A 20,753-nucleotide genomic window follows, 5' to 3' on the forward strand; every position below is an offset into this window, starting at 1 on the left:
TGACTAAGTGGTTACTAAAAACGACTGGACTTACCCCATTTGCAATACCTTGGGTTGTCTTCTTTTGCAAATGGTATGCCATCATGGGGGTAATTCTCATTCCTGGGCTACCATACGCTCTCAAAGGCAACGTAACCAACCTGGCCATTTTCAATGTAAAAATATTTGACCTATATATTTGACCCTGTCACTTTCAAAAACGCTATAAAACCTGTACATGGGGGGTCCTGTTCTACTCAGGAGACTTTGCTGAACACAAATATTAGTGTTTAAAAACTGGAAAATGTATCACAACAATTATATCATCAGTAAAAGTGCTGTTTGTGTGTGAAAAATGCAAAAAAAGTCACTTTCACTGACAATATCATCGCTGTGATATGTTTTACTGTTTTGAATCACTAATATTTGTGTTCAGCGAAGTCTCCCGAGTAAAACAGTACCCCCCATGTACATGTTTTAGGGTGTCGTAGAACGTTACAGGGTAAAATACAGTGATAGCAAATTAAATTCTCTGGTCTTTCGGCCTGGGTTGGCAGGCAGGTCCCTTAAATTGCAATCAATAAAATAACTTAATTATGTAAAAATATTACCTAAATACGCACGTAGAATTTAAATATATATGCATATTTATATATTTGAAGTCTACGTGTATATTTATATAATTATTTATGTAATTTTGTATATCGACATATGAATAGTTCGCATTCTTTTTATTTATTTAAATATACATAGATATATATACAATTTCATTCTAAGTGTATTTTGATATAAATATATATATATTAATATCAAAATACAGTTAGAATAAAATTTCGTATAGATATATAATTTTTTTTCTATTTTTTATTATTATTTTTAATTTTTTTAATTTAAATGATTTATTATTCGTATTTTATAATATATATATACAATATATATAGTTATTATATATATTATATATATACGTGTGCAAATTAATTATAAGTGTATTTTTATATTAATATATGTACATATTAATATAAAAATACACTTAGCATGACATTATATATATGATATATAGACATATATTATATAGGTATAATATATGTCTATATATATGATATATAGACACATATATAATAATATATATTTTTTTTATTAACTATAACTTTAAATTTTTTTATGATTTTACACTGGCAGGGAGACTGCCTGTCAGCACAGACAGTCCCCCTGCAGGCAGAGACTAGGACACCTATTGTGACCATGTGGTCGCCCTGTTGGGCGATCACATGGCCCCAGGGGTCCTAAACCGCCATGGGGAGACTGTCTGGGCTGCAGGCAGTCTCCCCACACCGGGGGAACGACGGCGATCGGGTAAGTACATTTTAAATTTAGGACGGTTCAGGACCGTCGTCGGTCAGCAACGCAAAAATGCCGATGACGGTCCTGAACCGTCCTGCGTCCTCAAGGGGTTAATATTTCTTTTTTTGTGTGTGGAAAAATTCAAAAAACTAATTTGAACACCAATTTTGGTCAGTGTTTGTGACTAAGTGGCTACTAAAAAAGACTGAACATACCCCACTTGCAATACATTGGGTTGTCTGCTTTTGCAAATGGTATGCCATCCAAATATTTGTGTTTCAAAACAGTAAAAAGTATTACAGCAATAATATCGTCAGTGTAAGTGCTGTTTGTGTGCGAGAAATGGGGAAAAAAAGTCACTTTAACTGACAATATCGCCGTTGTAATACATTTTACGGTTTTGAAACACAAATATTTGTGTTCAGCGATGTCTCCCTAGTAAAACAGTACCCCCCATGAACAGGTTTTATGGTGTCTTGGAACGTTATAGGGTTAAATATAGTGCTAGAAAATTAAATTCCCTATTCTTTCGGCCTGGGTTGTCAGGCAGGTCCTGCAAATTGTAATTAATAAAAGGACCTAATTATGTAAACTTTATTACATACATATATATGTAAAATTATTATTTTTATATAATAGGTATAAAAAAATTCAATTTTTATTTATATATAGGTATACATATAGTGATATATACGTATATACTTTTGTATATAGATATATATATTTCATTCTACGTGTATTTTTATATCAATATATATTATCATAATACAGTTAGAACGAAATTACACACATTTTTTATTATTGACGTATTTACATATTTTTTTATTATATGTAAATATATATATATTTAATCAATATCATGCTACGTGTATTTTATTAATATATATATATCTATATTAAAATACATTTAGTGTATGTGTAAATGTGTGTGTGTGTGTGTGTGTGTGTGTGTGTGTGTGTGTATATATATAATTTTTAACTAATATTTTATTTTAAGAGGGGAGGAGAGGGGTTAATAGGGGAGGAGAGAGGCAGAGACGGTGTCAGCCAGTGATTTCACATCACTGGCTGACACACAGGATCAGTGATCACAGTGACTAGCTGTCTCTGTGATCACCTCCTGCAGATCGCGGTAATTGGCTATAGGGGGAGTGCCTGGGTGGCCAGGCATGCCTGCAGGGGGATCCTGCCTGTAGTTACATGTGTCAGTCAATATGCTGACACATAGTAACTGATTGCAGTGACAGGCTGTCTCTGCGATCAGACTCTGCAGATTGCGGTCACTGACCGCAGGGGGCAATGCCTGGGGAGCCAGGCATGTCCCCCGACCGCTATCTGCAGTTGTAAAATGCCGCGGCTCCATGTGTAAAATCGTCTGACACATAGTAAATACCGATCACTATAACAGCCTATCACTGCGATAGGAGGCAGCAGACCGCGGTCACAGGGCACAGGGGGGTCTGCAGCAGGGTAATGCTGCCGGCCATGTGGGCGGCAAGACCGCCCTGGGCATTCTATGCCGCCCTGCGGCATTTAGAGCCAACCAATTAAGGACGGCATAGAACGCCCTGCGGTCTTAAGGGGTTAAAGAGAAATTTGTCAACAAAAAATACCCTCTAGAAAATCTTAATAAGACTTTAGAAATAATAAAACTGAAAAACAGAAAAGACCTTTGAATATATAAAGACCGAAACAATCAAGACCCCCCTCCCCTTCTATTCCAGTCATTTTTAATTTTAACAACGAAAGTAAGACCATAAGAAAAATCATTACCAAACATTGGTACATTTTAAAAAATCTACTCCCTGATAAACCTAGTGTAATATTTAGAGGAGCCCCAAATATCAGATCCATACTCACAAAAAAAAGCACTAAAGATCCTGTTATTAATAACCCATCATTTTTTTTTTCTTAATCCAAAGGTTTCTACAAATGTATAGTATGCAGATCAGCAGACCCACAACTCAAATCTAAAATCACCCATTTCACTTCCAACAACACCCATGTTACCTACCCCATTAAAGATTTCATAAACTGCAATACTAAAAATGTTATATATCTCCCGGTCTCCAATATGTGGGTATGAACTCCAGATGCCTTAAAATCAGACTGGCCGAACATTATTAAAGGGTACCCTAACCACTCTGTCTCAAAACACTTCATCATACATAATAAAACCCCAAAATACTTAATGTATTGGGATAAAAAAACGCAAAAACCCCATGGCGAGGTGGTGAGTTAAAAAACTCTTGGGCAAAAATGAAATGATCTGGGTATTTATTTTTTAAAACCCTTGCACCGGGGGGCGTGGCCTGGTATCCGAACCGCATGGACGCAAGTCTGTGAGGCTCCTGAACCTGGAGTAACAGAGGAGCAAAAAACAATCGGTTTAAAAGCATTTTGACACCCCATAAGCAAGGTACTACCTCAACATGTCACAGAGGCGAAAACCGCTAAGGCAGACAGGGCGTCCTTTTTTCTCAACAAAACATCGGCACCCAGAGCGCGGGAGAGCGACAGCCCGGTCAAATGTGGAGCACTGTGTACAGGAGTGGACTCGATGTCAGAAGAGAGACCGCTGACCGCGTCGACTATGCGCCTAATGATGGCGGAATTTACAGAAAGCATACAGGCAAGTCTAAAGAAACAAATAACTACGCTTTCCACGGACCTCCACAAGGAGCTCCATGATGTGGGCCAGCGTACCTCCCACGTGGAAAAAAAAAATGGATGAATTCGCCGAGGCCCACAACAGCCTTGCGGACAAACTGCAAGAGCTCAAATCCACCCTACAAGACCATAAGCTGAAAATGGCGGATATGGAGGATCGGGCTCGCAGGAATAATCTGCTGATAAGGGGGATCCCTGAGGCGGTCCTCCCAACTGCTCTTAATACCTACCTGCTGGATTTCTTCCAAGCCCTCACGCCTGAGATCCACTCGGACCAGCTCCTCATTGACAGGGCTCACCGACTCAGACGCCCTCCACACCTACCCAGCACGACAGCCAGGGACGTTGTTGTCCGAGTGCACTTTTACCATGCTAAGGAGAGGCTGGTACGGGCATGCAGAGAGATGGAAATGCCGGAACCCTACCAACAACTGAAAATCTTCACAGATCTATCAGCCGCAACTCTCCAATTCAGGAAGAGCATGTCACCGATCACAACTGCACTACGAGCACAAGGAGTAGTATATCGTTGGGGATTCCCTGCAAAGTTACCTGTCCAATACGAGGACGCACTGCATGGAATCTCATCTCTTGAGATAGGCATGGAAAAGCTAAAGGCCTGGGGCTGCCTGTGACAGTGGCAGAATCCTCCCATACCGCCCCACGAATGGTGCCGGAGTGGACAGTTACCTGAAGCGGCATGACCGCAGCAAGTATATAACAATCACAAATATGTTGATACTCTATATGTTCTTAAGTTAATGCTTCAAAATATGTACCTATATTTCTCCTAATGGTTAAAAATAGGTCCCCTGTTTACTGGTTAGACATGTTATGTTATGATCCTGATGCCCCTCTCAGACTTAAGGCCCTTATCCAACCCTGAGGTCAGTCACTGAGGGCTACGTACTGTGAGCCTATTGCCACTCACACCTATATCCCCAGGGATAACTCCCATGGGATTAATGATACCTGGCCGAGTCCGGGGCTACCGACTGTTCCCTGACGGACTGCTTAGTTAAGCGCAATGCTATGGTGTTCAGGAAAACACCAGTCCTAATTGTATGACAGACCAAATTAAAACGAGGCCCCTGTAACATATCCAATCGTTTTTGTAATGGCACTTACACATTCTGACCATATTGCACATTGAATGGATAATGTATAATACAGTTCTCTCCTCCGTTTTCACTCTTGGCATTATAAGTGCTCAGTTGCGGCAATATCACCCTACCAAAACCTGGGAAAACAACCCATCCTCAGTAGCCCAGGGGTAATGAGCACCTAAAGCCAGGAGACCGAGTGAACGACACACACTCAAAGAGTTAGGCCATAACTCCCCCTGACCGGTCGGAAGCCAGGTTGCAGTACTACAAATTGGCAACGTACGTCCATCACTGAGACAAAATAAGAGAGACAAAAAAAAAAAGAGAGAGAAGGAAAGGGAGAGGGAAGAAACATAGGGAAAAAAAAGAAAAAAAGGTCAAGTTCCTTCTTGTTTTTTCTTTTTTTTTTTTTAACCATGTATAAACTTTGAAGGTGCCTATTACCCGGTACAAAAGCGACTGTCTAATAGCCCTCCATTTGCTCCTCAGCTCCAAGGTGAGCTCTCAGTTTTGAGCCGATGCTCACCTCCACGCCCCCTGGTATCGGCGGCCAAGTCCCTCTTGGCGCTCTTTGGTTCACTTCAGGTGAACCTAGTTGGGTATTTTACCCCCAAGTTCTTCCCCTCCCTGTTCCCCAGTCCCCCTCTCCCCCGCCCTGTTCCTGCCCTCCACTAAGTGCAGAAGTACCAACGACTATGAAACCCCTCTGATGACAGATATAGTACAAACCTCTACCCCATGCGGGGACACAGTCCCTATGTTCCTAAATGCTCGGCAGACGCTGCCCACCCAAAGAAAATCGCAGCGGGAGAATGTCCTAGGCCCTCCCACACAAGAACATCTCTTAACCCTGACACGGGTTACGAATACAAAGGCAAACCTTAACGAACCTTCCTAGGACATTGCCCAAGAGTTCGCAAAATTTTACTCCAAACTCTATAACCTCCATCAGGATCCTACGATACACATTCCAAATGCCACGGGCATTTCCCAGTATCTATCCACTATCCAACTCCCCACAATTTCACAAGCGTACACTGAACAACTCCTGCTGCCTATAATGCTGGAGGAAGTCCTCTCAGCCATTAAGACATTGCCGCCTGGTAAATCCCCAGGGGCTATGGGTTTACTAAAACCTACTATAAAACATACGCGGAGGACTTGGCGCCCCACCTCCTTAGAGTATACCTGGAAGTCGCTGAGACCAACTCTCTCCCACCGGAGATGCTACTGGCCACCATAGTAACGATCCCCAAACCAGATAAGCCCACCGACCTATGTAAGAACTTTCGCCCCATCTCGCTTCTAAATACAAACACGAAGATCTATGCCAAAATTCTGGCTAATAGACTAAGCCCCATACTACCGACACTAATAGTGGACGATCAAACTGGGTTTGTCCAGGTTAGACAAGGTTCCGATAATACGCGTGTGGCGAAACCAACCTCGCCACTGGGCCCTGGAGAAGCCTGTTTGCTAGCCTCCTACCTGCTGACTATGGCCCCTGGGTTATTTGGGGCATATTGTACTTTATATTGCTGCTACTGGCCCTTTTAAAATCATCGATGGACATATTGGGACTTTTTGGGATTGTGGCGAAACCGACCTCGCCACGTGTCCTTGGAGGGGGCTGATTGCCCGCCTCTTGCCTTTGGACTATGGACCAGACTTTATGGGAATGTGATACCCCAGATAGCTATACCATGGAGCCTATTCATATAATGAAAGACTATGGGAAAGACTTTAGCTCCATGGCAATTGTACTGTGTGAGTAGGATCTGCGCGCTATTCGGTAGTTTTGTGCGCGCAGATCCCAGCTATCTGGGGATAGGTGAAATGTCTGTGTGTTATGTGTAAAAGGTGAATTTATGTATTTTAAAGTGTTTTACTGTCTTTGTGTCCCCATGTGCTTAATGGAGTCTGTCTCTGTGCTGGGAGATAATTGAATTAATTCTCCAGCACAGAAAAGGCCCTGTAAACCTGGAATGCTGACAGGGGTTTAAAATATACTATTACTAACTTTTGAACCCCTGGTCTGATTCATGCCATTTTTTAATATGTTGTTCCCCTGAATGGATTGATTGTGGATATGTATTTTTATGTGAATGTGATGTATGGTTTTGAAGTTACAGATATTGTGTAAAAGTTATGTTTTAAACTGTATGAATAATGGGATTATGTGTCACACTAAGGGGAGGGGATGTGTGGGAGGTAACATCTATGTCATTGGTTCTTTTATGCCTCCCCCTGGGTGTGGCCTGTATGTGTGAGTTGGAAATAAAAGCCAGGCTGGATGAGCCAGTCCAGAGTTCCTGTTTTACCCTCAAAGTGATGTGTCGTCTCGTTATTGGGGGGAAGGATTCGTTGGATGCTGTTCCAGTTTGACTGCTAGGAGTGTAAACCTATCGTATGGTTTTTCCTATTCGGCTGTATACAGCATTCATATGCTAGAGAGGATTTCTATGCTTCTCAGCGTTGGTGGTTGTGGTGTCTGCTGCAGTGCTTGAAGTCCTCAGGAGCGCTAGGAGCATCCTTCAACGGAGGTACCCAGTCGGGGTGCCAGGCGATCCGTTACATTGGTGGCAAGCGGTGGGATGGCGTCCTAGTGTGAGGTAAAGCAGCTTGGAGACACAGTTCGTTTGGAGTTACAAAGTAAGGGTAACGCTAGTATTCATACAGCACCCCTGGTCACAGCAAACATGACCTATCGCTTTGAGGGCGACGCGTACCGGGACGAGGTCATGAGACGATTAACCAGATATGGCCCGAATCCTTCAATAGAGGCGGTTATGGCAACCGTGCGCAAGTTGGATGCGGAGAATCGAGCGGCATGGGAATGTGTGTGCCGATTGCGGAGATTGGGCCTGTGGCCAATTGGTCTCTCTGCCCAGCGGCAGTGTGAGTTACAGGGAGCTGAAGGTGTCGTCCTTCCTCCCCAGCGGCAGTCTACGGTTCAGGGAGAGGAGCCTGTTATTCCCTCTCCCCAGCGGCAGCGCAGCTCACCAAGGGGAGACAGTAAGCCCCTCACCAGCGCAGATGGGACCGTGGTCTCTGTGCCCAAGTTACAGGGAGCTGAAGGGGCCGTCCTCCCTCCCCAGCGGCAGTGTGATTTGTTGGGAATTGGGAGCCCAGTCTCCTTTCCCCAGCAGCAGAGTGTCCAGCAGGGAAGAGAGAGCCCAGTCTCCTTTCCCCAGCAGCAGGACACTGTATTGGGAGTAGAGACAGTCGGTCTCCCTCCACAGAGTATAGAAGTATGTAGGGGAGAGGAGCTTGCTACCACCTCTCCCCAGCGGCGGATCAGTAAAGTGCAGGGAGAGGAGAGCAGCGTCCTCCCTCCCCAGCGGCAGGCTGAGTTACAGGGGGCAGAGGTAGTTGGTCCTACCCCCCAGCAGCGTGATTTATTGGGAATTGGGAGCCCAGTCTCCATTCCCCAGCGGCAGGCTGAGTTACAGGGGGCAGAGGTAGTTGGTCCTACCCCCCAGCAGCAGCGTGATTTTTTGGGAATAGAGAGCCCAGTCTCCTTTCCCCAGCAGCAGGACACTGCATTGGGAGGAGAGACAGTCGGTCTCCCTCCACAAAGACTGAAAGGATGCGTGGGAGAGGAGATTGTTACCACCTCTCCCCAGCGGCAGAGTGTTCTAATGGGAGAGGAGCTGGTTTCCACCTCTCCCCAGCGGCAGCTTAATGTACCAGGGGGAGACTGTAAGCCCCACAACTGTGCAGATGGGACTGTGGTCTCTGCACCTACAGCACAGGGTGTAAGGACAGTCAGTCCTGTCCCCCAGCAACAAGGCTGCTTAGCCAAAGGGGAGACAGCCGGTCTCCCCCTCCAACAGCGGAGCTATGTATCCAAAGGGGAGACAGTCGGTCTCCAGCAGCAGAGCTGTGCAGCTAAAGAAGAGACAGTCGGTCTCCAGCAACCAGGCTCCAACCAGACTACTCCCGTGGTAGTGCTAGCACCAGGACAGAGTACCGCTGGTCTCTGCCCCCTCAGCAACCCACCAAGGCAGCCTACCAGTCCCCCACACAGCCGTGGTAAGGCACCTGGACATGGACAAGATTCTCCCTTACCCAGGTGTAGTAACCATTTATTGCGGGTGGGCTGTACTGCTGTTTCTGTCTTGTGGGTGGGCTGCTGGACTAACAAGGGCACTGACCGGCAAGAGGTCAGGTACCCTGTCAGTCTGTTTGGAAAAGGGGAGAAATGTGGCGAAACCAACCTCGCCACTGGGCCCTGGAGAAGCCTGTTTGCTAGCCTCCTACCTGCTGACTATGGCCCCTGGGTTATTTGGGGCATATTGTACTTTATATTGCTGCTACTGGCCCTTTTAAAATCATCGATGGACATATTGGGACTTTTTGGGATTGTGGCGAAACCGACCTCGCCACGTGTCCTTGGAGGGGGCTGATTGCCCGCCTCTTGCCTTTGGACTATGGACCAGACTTTATCCTCGTGATAGCTATACCATGGAGCCTATTCATATAATGAAAGACTATGGGAAAGACTTTAGCTCCATGGCAATTGTACTGTGTGAGTAGGATCTGCGCGCTATTCGGTAGTTTTGTGCGCGCAGATCCCAGCTATCTGGGGATAGGTGAAATGTCTGTGTGTTATGTGTAAAAGGTGAATTTATGTATTTTAAAGTGTTTTACTGTCTTTGTGTCCCCATGTGCTTAATGGAGTCTGTCTCTGTGCTGGGAGATAATTGAATTACTTCTCCAGCACAGAAAAGGCCCTGTAAACCTGGAATGCTGACAGGGGTTTAAAATATACTATTACTAACTTTTGAACCCCTGGTCTGATTCATGCCATTTTTTAATATGTTGTTCCCCTGAATGGATTGATTGTGGATATGTATTTTTATGTGAATGTGATGTATGGTTTTGAAGTTACAGATATTGTGTAAAAGTTATGTTTTAAACTGTATGAATAATGGGATTATGTGTCACACTAAGGGGAGGGGATGTGTGGGAGGTAACATCTATGTCATTGGTTCTTTTATGCCTCCCCCTGGGTGTGGCCTGTATGTGTGAGTTGGAAATAAAAGCCAGGCTGGATGAGCCAGTCCAGAGTTCCTGTTTTACCCTCAAAGTGATGTGTCGTCTCGTTATTGGGGGGAAGGATTCGTTGGATGCTGTTCCAGTTTGACTGCTAGGAGTGTAAACCTATCGTATGGTTTTTCCTATTCGGCTGTATACAGCATTCATATGCTAGAGAGGATTTCTATGCTTCTCAGAGTCGGTGGTTGTGGTGTCTGCTGCAGTGCTTGAAGTCCTCAGGAGCGCTAGGAGCATCCTTCAACGGAGGTACCCAGTCGGGGTGCCAGGCGATCCGTTACAACGCGCAAGCTCTCCCTGGTGTTGGAGAAACTACGGAGGACCAGCGGAGGCGGCCTGCTCTTGGTGTTAGACGCGGAGAAAGCGTTCAACCGCCTCGGCTGGTCCTTCCTGAGACAGGTATTAACCAAGTATGGCATCCCCTCACAAGTCAGTGACCAAATACTTGCCCTGTACTTGGCTCCAACGGCACAAGTAATGCAAGCGGGCTTCCTGTCCTGGCCTTTTCAGATACGCAATGGAACTAGGCAAGGGTGCCCCCTTTCCCCATTGTTATATGTCCTAGCCCTAGAGCCCCTCCTATGCACGGTCAGGGACCACCCAGATATCCGTGGAATGGAAGTAAGCGAAAAAGAGACCAAAGTAAGTGCGTTTGCAGATGATATACTCCTTTACATCTCCCAACCCGAGACCTCCCTGCCTCCGCTCATGAACCTCATCCGGGAATATGGAATACACTCATACTACTCCCTTAATAAAACTAAAACTCAAGCATTTACTATAGGGTTATCGAACACTGCTCGAGAGGCCCTCCGCACCAAATACCCGTTCGAGTGGCGTAGAGACAATATTAAATACTTAGGAGTGTTATTCACTAAACAGTCAACAGAATTATATTCAGGGAATTACATAAGAGTCTGGAACGAGTGCAGAGGCACCCTCCAGCGTTGGGGCTCGCTGTTCCTGACCTGGACAGAACGGATAGTGGCGTTTAAAATGTCCATTCTACCAAAATTACAATACCTTTTCCGTACACTACCCATCCAATTTCCACAAGCCTTTTTTAAGACGGTCCAAAAATACATGGCCGCGTTTGTCTGGGCAGGTGTCAGACCAAGAGTAACTGTGAAAATACTTCGAGCTCCGGCAAAGGCTGGGGGACTCGCACTACCAGATATCGAAGCATATTTCCATGCCTCGTTACTAGCCTCAGCAATATCCCACTTCCTCTCCGGTCCCCAGCCCCAGTGGGTACACATGGAGAGCAGATGGCTACGGCCTTTCGACTTCCCCAGCATGTTCTGGCTACCAAAACGGCTTAGACCACCCTTGCCATTAGCACCGCCCCAGATCACCCTGATTCTCCGGATCTGGGACTCTCACAGGGCTAGATAAAGCTCCTCGAACCTGCTCTCCTTGGCCACCCCTTTTGGGGCCCTACCGCCCTGCATCCCCACCTTTCACGATAAACCTTGGCAAGCTCAGAACTTGACGCACCTATACCATACTCATGCCCCGGGGAAACTTAGATTTTCAATACCTGCAGGACCACCACAAACTGCCGAGTACATCACAGTTCTCTTATATACAACTGAAGTCCTTCCTCACACGAGGACAAGCACCAACCCCCCCTACACCCACCTCTACCCAAACAATAACGATGTGGGAACAAAGATCAGCAGTGGAGCAAAGATCTAGGAATTGAGGTCTTCCAACAACGATGGGTCCAACTGTTCTCCACAACTAAATCCCTAATTAAATCTGCTACCCTACTGGAACAGCAGAGGAAAACAATCTATAGATGGTACATGGTACCGACGCGCATCCATAAGATATACCCTGACAGCTCGCCAAAATGCTGGAGATGCGACAAACAAGATGGGACAGTGCTGCACATCTGGTGGCAATGCCCTAATATTCAACCCTTTTGGAGACGAGTTCACACCATGCTGACCTCCTTGACCGCAACCACCTTGCCCTTCCAACCTACAATATATCTAACCATGCTCCTGCAAGATGGTCTCCTTAAGCATTTGCAGAAACTAATGTACCATGTCATATTGTCGGCCCAAAATCTGATAGCAAGAGCATGGAAATCCCAAAATTGTCCCACAGTCTCCACCTTAGAGAGAGACTTAGATACACAATGCAAGTACGAACAGAGCTTTAGCAGATTGTGGCCCCCAAATAAAACTACACAAAGGACATGGGAGGCTTGGAGCGCATGGAGATTAGCACACTCTGCTAGTCAGAGAGAGTAGATTGTAACCACCTCAATGGGGGAAAGTGATGGGAATCTGCAAGAGACCCAGTGAGAGTTGTGCGCAGGATAAAGTGATGAAATGTGTCGTTATGTATATCATTTAATGTGAATATGTATCTATGTAATGTTGCATGAACATGTTGCACCTCCCCCGCCCCCCCCCCCTTTTCCTTCTGTAACCCCCTCCCTCCCTCGTGTTAATTTTTCTGTACGAAAAATACAAATTTGTCAAATCTGGAGGAAAAAAAAAAACCTTGCACCAGACGTTCTAAATGTAGATTTTGATCTTTTTAATTTTCTTTAACCGTGTATAACCATGCATTGCTCACTTTAATTGTATCAACAGATTGTCATATTAGAGACATTTTATTCAACAGCCTGTCCACTTACATATATCCCAGGACCAACTGATATATGTATTCTGCTTTGATCTTGAGCTTTATTCATTTTACAATTCTATATATTTTTTTCAGTTGTATTGTCAATAGGCATTTTACTTGTCGCAATATTGTGTATGTGTGTGTGTGTGTATGTATATGTGTGTGTGTGTGTGTATGTGTGTGTGTGTGTATATGTGTATATATATATATATATATATATATATATATATAATTAATTTTTTTGCTCTGTCTAAAAAACTTTCTCATATGCAGTCAGTCTCCTTTTACCCCGCCCCCTACCCTATCTTGGCATTTGCTCTCCCCTCCCATTTCCACACACACACGAGAACGTGCCCCCTCCTCTTGCATCATTAGCAAGCTCATTCACGCCGATACTGGCGTCTCCCTTAGGAGGTCCGTGTCACTAGGAACGAGCCCTCCTACCCATGTCACACAGTTACACATATAGGAGGGTTGTGCCATTAAGACGCGCCCTCCAACAACATAATAAACTACTTAAGAAACGCACCCACATTCACTAAGACCATACTGTTGGCTACACTACAGTCCCCATGATCCTTAGCGAAAATGGCCGCCGACCACATGACCTCTTTCCATTTATAATAGATATCTTTTTTTTTAACCCTCGTTTTACATCATTACCTATTTATTCAAAACATGCACACACTCAATTCCAAGTTTGTTTTAAATATATTAAGTAATTATGACGTAATGTTGGCGCCATTTTTTAAATTACACAAGCTGTCTCACTCCCTTTATAAACCCATGCTTGCAAGGTTATGTTTTCTACTTCTCCACTTGATAAAGCCTGCTGGCGAAATGCGTTGTGGACATTTTTAGTAACTGTATTGTATTTTATTAAAGGTATTTTGGTCACTTCCTTTCTGTGAGTTGCCATTTTACTTATTTTTAATACTTTTTTACCTGGCTTCTGAGTTTTTATCAGGTTCCAATGACACATTACCCCAAAGAATCCTAGGTGGGGATTATACCACTCAAGCCCTACACATTGAGCAGTCCGCCTGCTTATATAAATGTGAGTGACCACTTTATATTTTATTTCCTTACTCACTATTGCTGTTCCTTTTATATTTCATATGACCCTCCTTCAGACAAGACACCATAGAACGTATCCTGTAAGTGGGGATTATACCACTGTACGCACTTCATACTAGAGTTAGTTCCTTGGCTCTTTACTACATGAGTAGGATCATATCGGACTTTTTACTAGCTGATGAATATAATGCACCATTAGTTGTTTCTTTTATCTCCACATACGAGCTTGAAGAATACCCCTACCTCATACAGCGGCTTCACACCCATAGAATTATCATTGGCTTTACGTCTAATTTTCAAAAGACTCTCCTGAACTCTATCTTTGGAACTCCAATTTCATTTTTACTTTTTATATTTCTATATACTATATATGTGTTTTTATCTGTTTATAGTGCTTATTTATTGGCGTCGCCTAACCCCCACCATTTCTCTACTGACCAATGAAATGAGATGTGCACCGCCATGTTTCTCTTTGTACTCTTTATTAGCACAATTCACTCTGGCCTAACTTGTCTGACCTGAATTGTGATGCCAATTGTAATAATTTTATAGAAACTGAAGGAAACGGGGGATCTCTTGAAAAAGTTATAATTTTTCGAATTATTTATTGCAGTATTGATGCAGTGGTATAAGGTGACATTGTTTTTATTGCTGTAGAGCTCTATTATAGATCCAGACACACTAACATGGGCTCCTCGAAAAGAGGGACAGGGAATTTGGATCCACAGTAAGTATTGTCGCTCCTACATAGGGACTTGTTGAAGATCGTGTTTAAGTGGAATCAACATATTTGGGGGGGTGGGAAGGATCTTGAACATTCTGCAGTGTATTCGCTTGAGAAAGCATTCGGTATGTAGGGTGTAACTTTGTGAAAACAGTTGTTACTTATAAAAATGTACCAGAAACAGCCTATCATACACAGCTGTCAGTGTGTGTCTGCCATTTTGTTCTGTTGCGTTCATCATTTTGTTTGTTTCCCAGTGACTCGACATATTAAAGAGCTCCTGGACATGAACTTTCAGAAGAAATCCAAAATGAGAAAGAAAGCAAAGCCTTATATTGAAGAAGTCGATGGTAGGGATCAATAACCCTCTACTCAGTGATTCCCTGTCACTGAGATCTGTAGAATAACACTTCCTTTCTCGCTACTCATTCCTCGCTGCTGCGTCTCTGCGCCCTCTAATCCGTGTCCCTCTGCAATCAATCCAATAACCTCTCTAAAACAGACCAGATGCCATGAAATATCATATCCTCCAATAAGGAACCAATCGTTCTACAGTTTATTAGATTAGATCGCCCAGCCACTTGTATTATTAATCACTTCCTGGCTAATTAATGTATTGCAATCTAAACATTGCCTGATCCTCTATATTGTGGAGTAATTGGTCATTTACTAGTCTACCCTCAGCAGTATATGAATTCTACATACAAATGATAAGGGGCTGTGAAAGCATTTTAGGACTGGCAGCTAATCATGCTCTGCGATATTTAACATTCAGTAATCCATTACAGTGCCTGGCCAATCATCTGCTCCATGGGCAGTTATTTAGTCCTAAAAGATAGTTATTGGTCCTTTATTATACAATAACAATATTCAATAAAGAAGTTAAATCCACAAATCTTAGTTTTGATATTTTAAGTCCTCTGGTCAAAATTCCAACAGATCACCTGGTACAGCCAGCTTCTAACCAGCCGTTTGCCTAAATCTTGTGTCTTCCATTTTATTGGGCCTTGCTTCTATGTTCTTTCTTGGTCTCTGTGGGAGAAATGTAACCTATCTCAAGATGTAAGTGTATTTCAGCACGTGCACAATGGCGCAGACTGGGTGGGTATGGTATCGGTTTCTGAATCTCAGGCATTGGTGTGATGAGAAACTCCAGCTGAATCCATCCTGCTCAGTGGCAATACAATCTTATAGATAGGAAAGCTAAAACACTGTATATCACACGGTTCCTTTGATGTCTGGAGGAAAGGTAGGTGTACCAGTTGTGCCATTCCCCCTGTGTTGGCTGCTCGTCTGGGAGTCACTGTGTGGGACTATCAGACTATACTCATACCATTTCCATCGAAAGCTTTCAGATCAGACTATTCCATCAATTCACGAACTGTCGAGGGCATTGCAGGTTGTTTGCCCAAATAACCAAACGAAGAATTCTGCACAATGAACAGTTTATGGATACACCAGGGGAATATATTTTACAAGGACCATAAAAAGGTTTACAGTAGGTCTGTACCCTAAACTATCAGTTACCCCAGACGTTGTGGTTAAATGAAATACAATAATCCCACTAACTCTGATGCAAATGAGCTGAGCTTTGTAATTTACCTATATTATTAATCAGGGGTGGAGCTAATAAATGTTAGTGTTCACTGTATGAATGCTTTCTGGAGACATTATTTCTGGCGGAGGGCTAAGGAAGCCCCGTGGTGGCATGTTCTAATTGGTAAACCTCACTGCAAAGCCATTTCCCCATTGATACATTTTTTACCAGTTTTTCAATTAATGTTTGACAAAATACAATTGTTATTTTCATTTAAAGAAAAAAAGAAAGTCCTGCTTTATCTTTTAAACATAACTTTCATCTTAATGTGACCATGGTCGGTCCACGAGTATCCTTTTCTTATTAGAACCAGTGAAACCATCTAAAACCCCATAGAACTGCAGCTGCTTCTTGTTAATAAAGTCCGATAAAGGACAAAACATATTGACGTCATTAGACCTATCCTGAAATATGTTGCCTGATACATAGTCGTACATGTGGGTTTATATTGAGGGGAGCTTGCTGTGGACTTTGATGCCGCCCTACTGTGCATTGTACTGGGGCTTTTTGCTGCTTATAGTGAACCGAACACTTGGCGTCCATCTATTTCTTTGTATTGTATTGCATTTTGGCCCACTGACTTGTCCTATTTGTAGACCGTTCTCTCAGTTGTCTCCAGCTGGAACTCCCTGTATGTATCCCATGCCTGCAGCTCATGCACCACGGACATAGATGGATCCTTTTAGAGATCCATCATTAGCTATGTATTTTTGAGGTTTTCATCTGCCATTCTCTCAGACCCACCAGTACTCATGGTTTGTCTCTGGTTTATGCTTGTGCCCAAGATGTTAGGAAGACTCCAAGATTACAGAATTGTTTCAATTACTGGCTGCTAAACGTTGTGTGTGCAAAGTGCGGACCTTCCTTGGGAAGCAGCAGTAGCTTATAAGATGCCTGGAAGCCGTGTTTAAAACCTGCATTAAATGTTCACGTTTTCTTCATATTGCTGGCGGTTTTTAAATGACCACTTGTATCCATCTGAGGAGTGGCCAGTAGAGGTATCCCTAGGCTGCAATGTAAACGCTGCATTTTCTCTGAAAAGACAGTGTTTACTGCAAAAAAGTCTGAATGGAATGCTTCTACTCACCAGAACAAATACAATGTAGTAGTTCTGGTTACTATAGTGTCCCTTTAAATCACTTTTGTTTCTGTTTAGGCTGCTGTAGCCACACCTCCCATGACTGTGACTCATGCAGCCTGTGTGTAAAAATGTTTTCATTATTAATCAGATATAACTTACATTAGAGGCTGTCCAACCTGCGCCACCCCCCCAGATGTTGTTGAACTACAACGCCCATGATTCCCTGGCTATCTGTTTAATTGAAAGAATCATGGGAGTTGTAGTTCAGCAACATCTGGGGGGCCGCAGGTTGGACAGGCCTGCATTAGACTTTATCCCCTGCTCTGTAAATTGAACTTTAATTACGCACAGGAGTCTCTTGCAAGGTTTAGCAAGGTATTAATAGTGCATGAGATAAGAAATTCTAAATTAAACAGACTGTGCAATAAAGGAAATGTAAACATTAGATCTCACTTTTCAGGAAGTATTAGGAAGGCTGTGTAAGTCACAGACAGGGAGGTGTGATTTAGGTTGCATGAATAGTTATTAACTTATAAGTGGTAGAGAATTGAGCCGTGAGACTGCAGGGGCATAAGCTAAAGTTGTTTTGGTGACTATAGTGCCAATTTTACCTTGCCATGTAAAACATTGCTGTTGTATAAAAACTGTAGTGTTTCCATTGCTGGGTTAACAAGGAATGGCGTGACCATCTGGTGACAGCTGTGCGTGATGTAATCCGTCACTTCTGCCTGGGTGCTGGACTTTTCCATGGATGTTTGTTCGTAGTTTGTGATGCCATCACTTGATCTGTTACTCCTTGAGTCTTTACCAGAAGTGTTGGATGCGCAGATGACTGACCAACACCAGGCAGCATCCACCAACCTGCCCACAAGTTGCTTAATACCCTATAGCAGGGTCTTTTCTCTGTGTGCAACTGTCAAGAATGGCTGTCCGGCATAGTTTTGGCGGCCCAGTTGAATTTAGTCTTAGTCATAGTCTTTTGAGTAAAAAGCCATTTTAGTTTGTCATATTTTAGTCATCTGAATTGTTTTAGTTGACTAAATTTGAAAAAAATTGTTAGTTGACAAAATTAACCGTGATCTGGCAATGCTTTCCATTGTCTGTGTCCAGCTTTCGCAGTCACACTCTTTGACTGTGAAAATTCAGGATCTCTTTGTAGTGTCTTTGGACGCAGAACCTTATGGACCTGGACGTGCAGATAAAAAATTATTGATTTGAGGAAGCAGTCAAGCAATTTGCATTTAATTCTAGTAAAATGTTTAATTTCTTATGATTATGGGATGCCAAGATGAATATGGTTTTAAAAGGACAACCAGGATAACCATCTCTGTAAAGGAAGAAACCTGTGAATCGTGCAATCGTTGGGCTTGGGTATGGACATTATTGTTCCAGTGGTAATAAACTGTCCACTTATACAAGAACAAATAGCAACCGAAAATTATCTAATAATCTTTCTTCCTTCCTTTTAATTAAACTGTTTACTATTGACTCACAGAATGTGCTGGATTGTGTTATTTGGCTTGTAGCCAGAAGGCTTGATATGCCACATGTTCTTAAATCTCTCAGTACTGGTGACTGTGTCCAAAAACATGACCAGAATCTGGAAGCATGTGTTTCCCTTACCCACTTGTCCCTGCTCTGACTTTGCCGATATGGTATGAGCGAAATGTTCTACAATGGCAGACTCCCCGTTTGTGGGCTCGTCCATGACAATTACCACAGTGTTCATATCTGACATTTGTACTGATGTTCCTGTATAGAGAGCTGCCTGTCTCTGTCATGGAGACCAAAACAGGTCAAATTAAGAATTCTGTAAACTGCGAACTATGGATAGTAGAATAGAGAATTGTAGTTTCTACATAAAAGTGATTTAGTTGAAAAATTCTCCTTTTTGGCTATTTTGCTCTAAGCTTTTTGTAGGATCTCCTCAATTCTCAGTTTAGTGACTAGCCTGCTTTTATTTAGCTATAATTAGCAGGTCACTGATCAGGTAATTACATATGGAATTATGTGTAATATGTGAATATACAATCAACATTGAAAACTCATTTTCCAAAGCATGCGCACATGTGTATTGTATGTATTATAGGTGCACTGCTTTATAATAATTCTATCACTAACTTAAACAATATTCTGTATCCTATATTATACCAGGGCTGCTCACAGAGGGGATATTTATTGGAAAAAGTTAATAGGTTTTTACCTCACTCACTATTGCTTTTTTTGTTTTTGTTTTTTTATGAGACCGTTTTACAGGTGAAAAAATGCTCAGTAAAATCTGCTGCTAAATACTACAGTGTGAACTATTTGAAACCACAAGGTAAAATTAAAACTGTGCATCCTATTATACCAGAGGGGACTGGCAACTAAGCTCACCAATGTGGGTGCTGTATGTGTTGATAAATTGTGGTATCCTGTAATGTGGGTGATGTTACATAGTTACATAGCTGAAAAGAGACTTGCATCCATCAAGTTCAGCCTTCCTCACATTTGTTTTTTGCTGTTGATCCAAAAGAAGGCAAAAAACCCAGTTCCACATCCTGATTGTTCTTACAGTAAAAAAACATTTCCTTTGCTTTAGACTCTATCTCCTTTCTTCCAGTCTAAACGCATGGCCTCGTGTCCTATGTAAAGTCCGGTTTGTGAATAGATTTCCACACAATGGTTTGTATTGGCCCCGAATATATTTGTATAATGTTATTATATCCCCTCTCAGGTGACGTTTTTCTAAACTAAAGAGGTTTAAATTTGTTAACCTTTCTTCATAGCTGATCTGTTCCATTCCTTTTATTAATTTTGTAGCCCGCCTCTGCACTTTTTCTAGTGCCATGATATCCTTCTTTAGAAGCGGTACCCAAAATTGCACAGCATATTCAATATGTGGTCTTACCAGTGATTTATAAAGAGGCAAAATGATATTCTCTTGCCGAGAATGAAAGCCCTTTTTCATGCATGACTATACCTTGCAGCCTTTGGCCACTGCGGATTGACATTGCACATTGTTGCATAGTTTGTTGTCTGTAACAATTCCCAAGTCCTTTTCGTGTGTTGTTATCCCTAATTCGCTTCCATTAAGGGTATATGTTGCTTGTGCATTCTTTACCCCAAAGTGCATAACTTGGCATTTTTCACCATTTAATTTCATCTGCCATTTTAGTGCCCAGTCCGCCAGTATATCTAAATCCCTCTGCAGCAAAGTACTATCTTGCTCACATTGTATTATTTTACAGAGTTTTGTGTCATTTGCAAACACTGAAACATGACTTTCGATGCTGTGGTATCCTGTAATTTGGGTGCTGTATGTGATGTGAGTGTTGGTGTGTGGGAATCCTGTAATTTGGGTGCTGTATGTGATGTGAGTGTTAGTGTGTGGGAATCCTGTAATTTGGGTGCTCTGTGTGATGTGAGTGTTGTTAGTGTTTGGGTATCCTGTAATTTGGGTGCTCTGTGTGTTGTTGTTAATGTGTGGGTATCCTG

The 20,753-nt window shown here is 42.9% G+C and overlaps 1 protein-coding gene across 2 annotated transcripts in view; it reads left to right on the plus strand.

Annotated features, from left to right (window-relative positions):
* ARHGAP39 (Rho GTPase activating protein 39) overlaps positions 1-20,753 on the plus strand; it is a 189,494-nt gene that overhangs the window by 107,864 nt on the left and 60,877 nt on the right. Inside the window, exon 5 of one of the 2 annotated variants that reach the window (XM_063450969.1) lies at positions 14,856-14,948. The exons of the other annotated variant lie outside the window; for it this stretch is intronic. Coding sequence (XP_063307039.1) covers positions 14,856-14,948 — 93 coding nt within the window. The remainder of the gene's footprint in view (positions 1-14,855; positions 14,949-20,753) is intronic. 2 annotated transcript variants of the gene reach the window in all.

The sequence above is a fragment of the Pelobates fuscus genome, chromosome 4 (genome assembly GCF_036172605.1).
Source record: "Pelobates fuscus isolate aPelFus1 chromosome 4, aPelFus1.pri, whole genome shotgun sequence".
Taxonomy (NCBI): domain Eukaryota; kingdom Metazoa; phylum Chordata; class Amphibia; order Anura; family Pelobatidae; genus Pelobates; species Pelobates fuscus.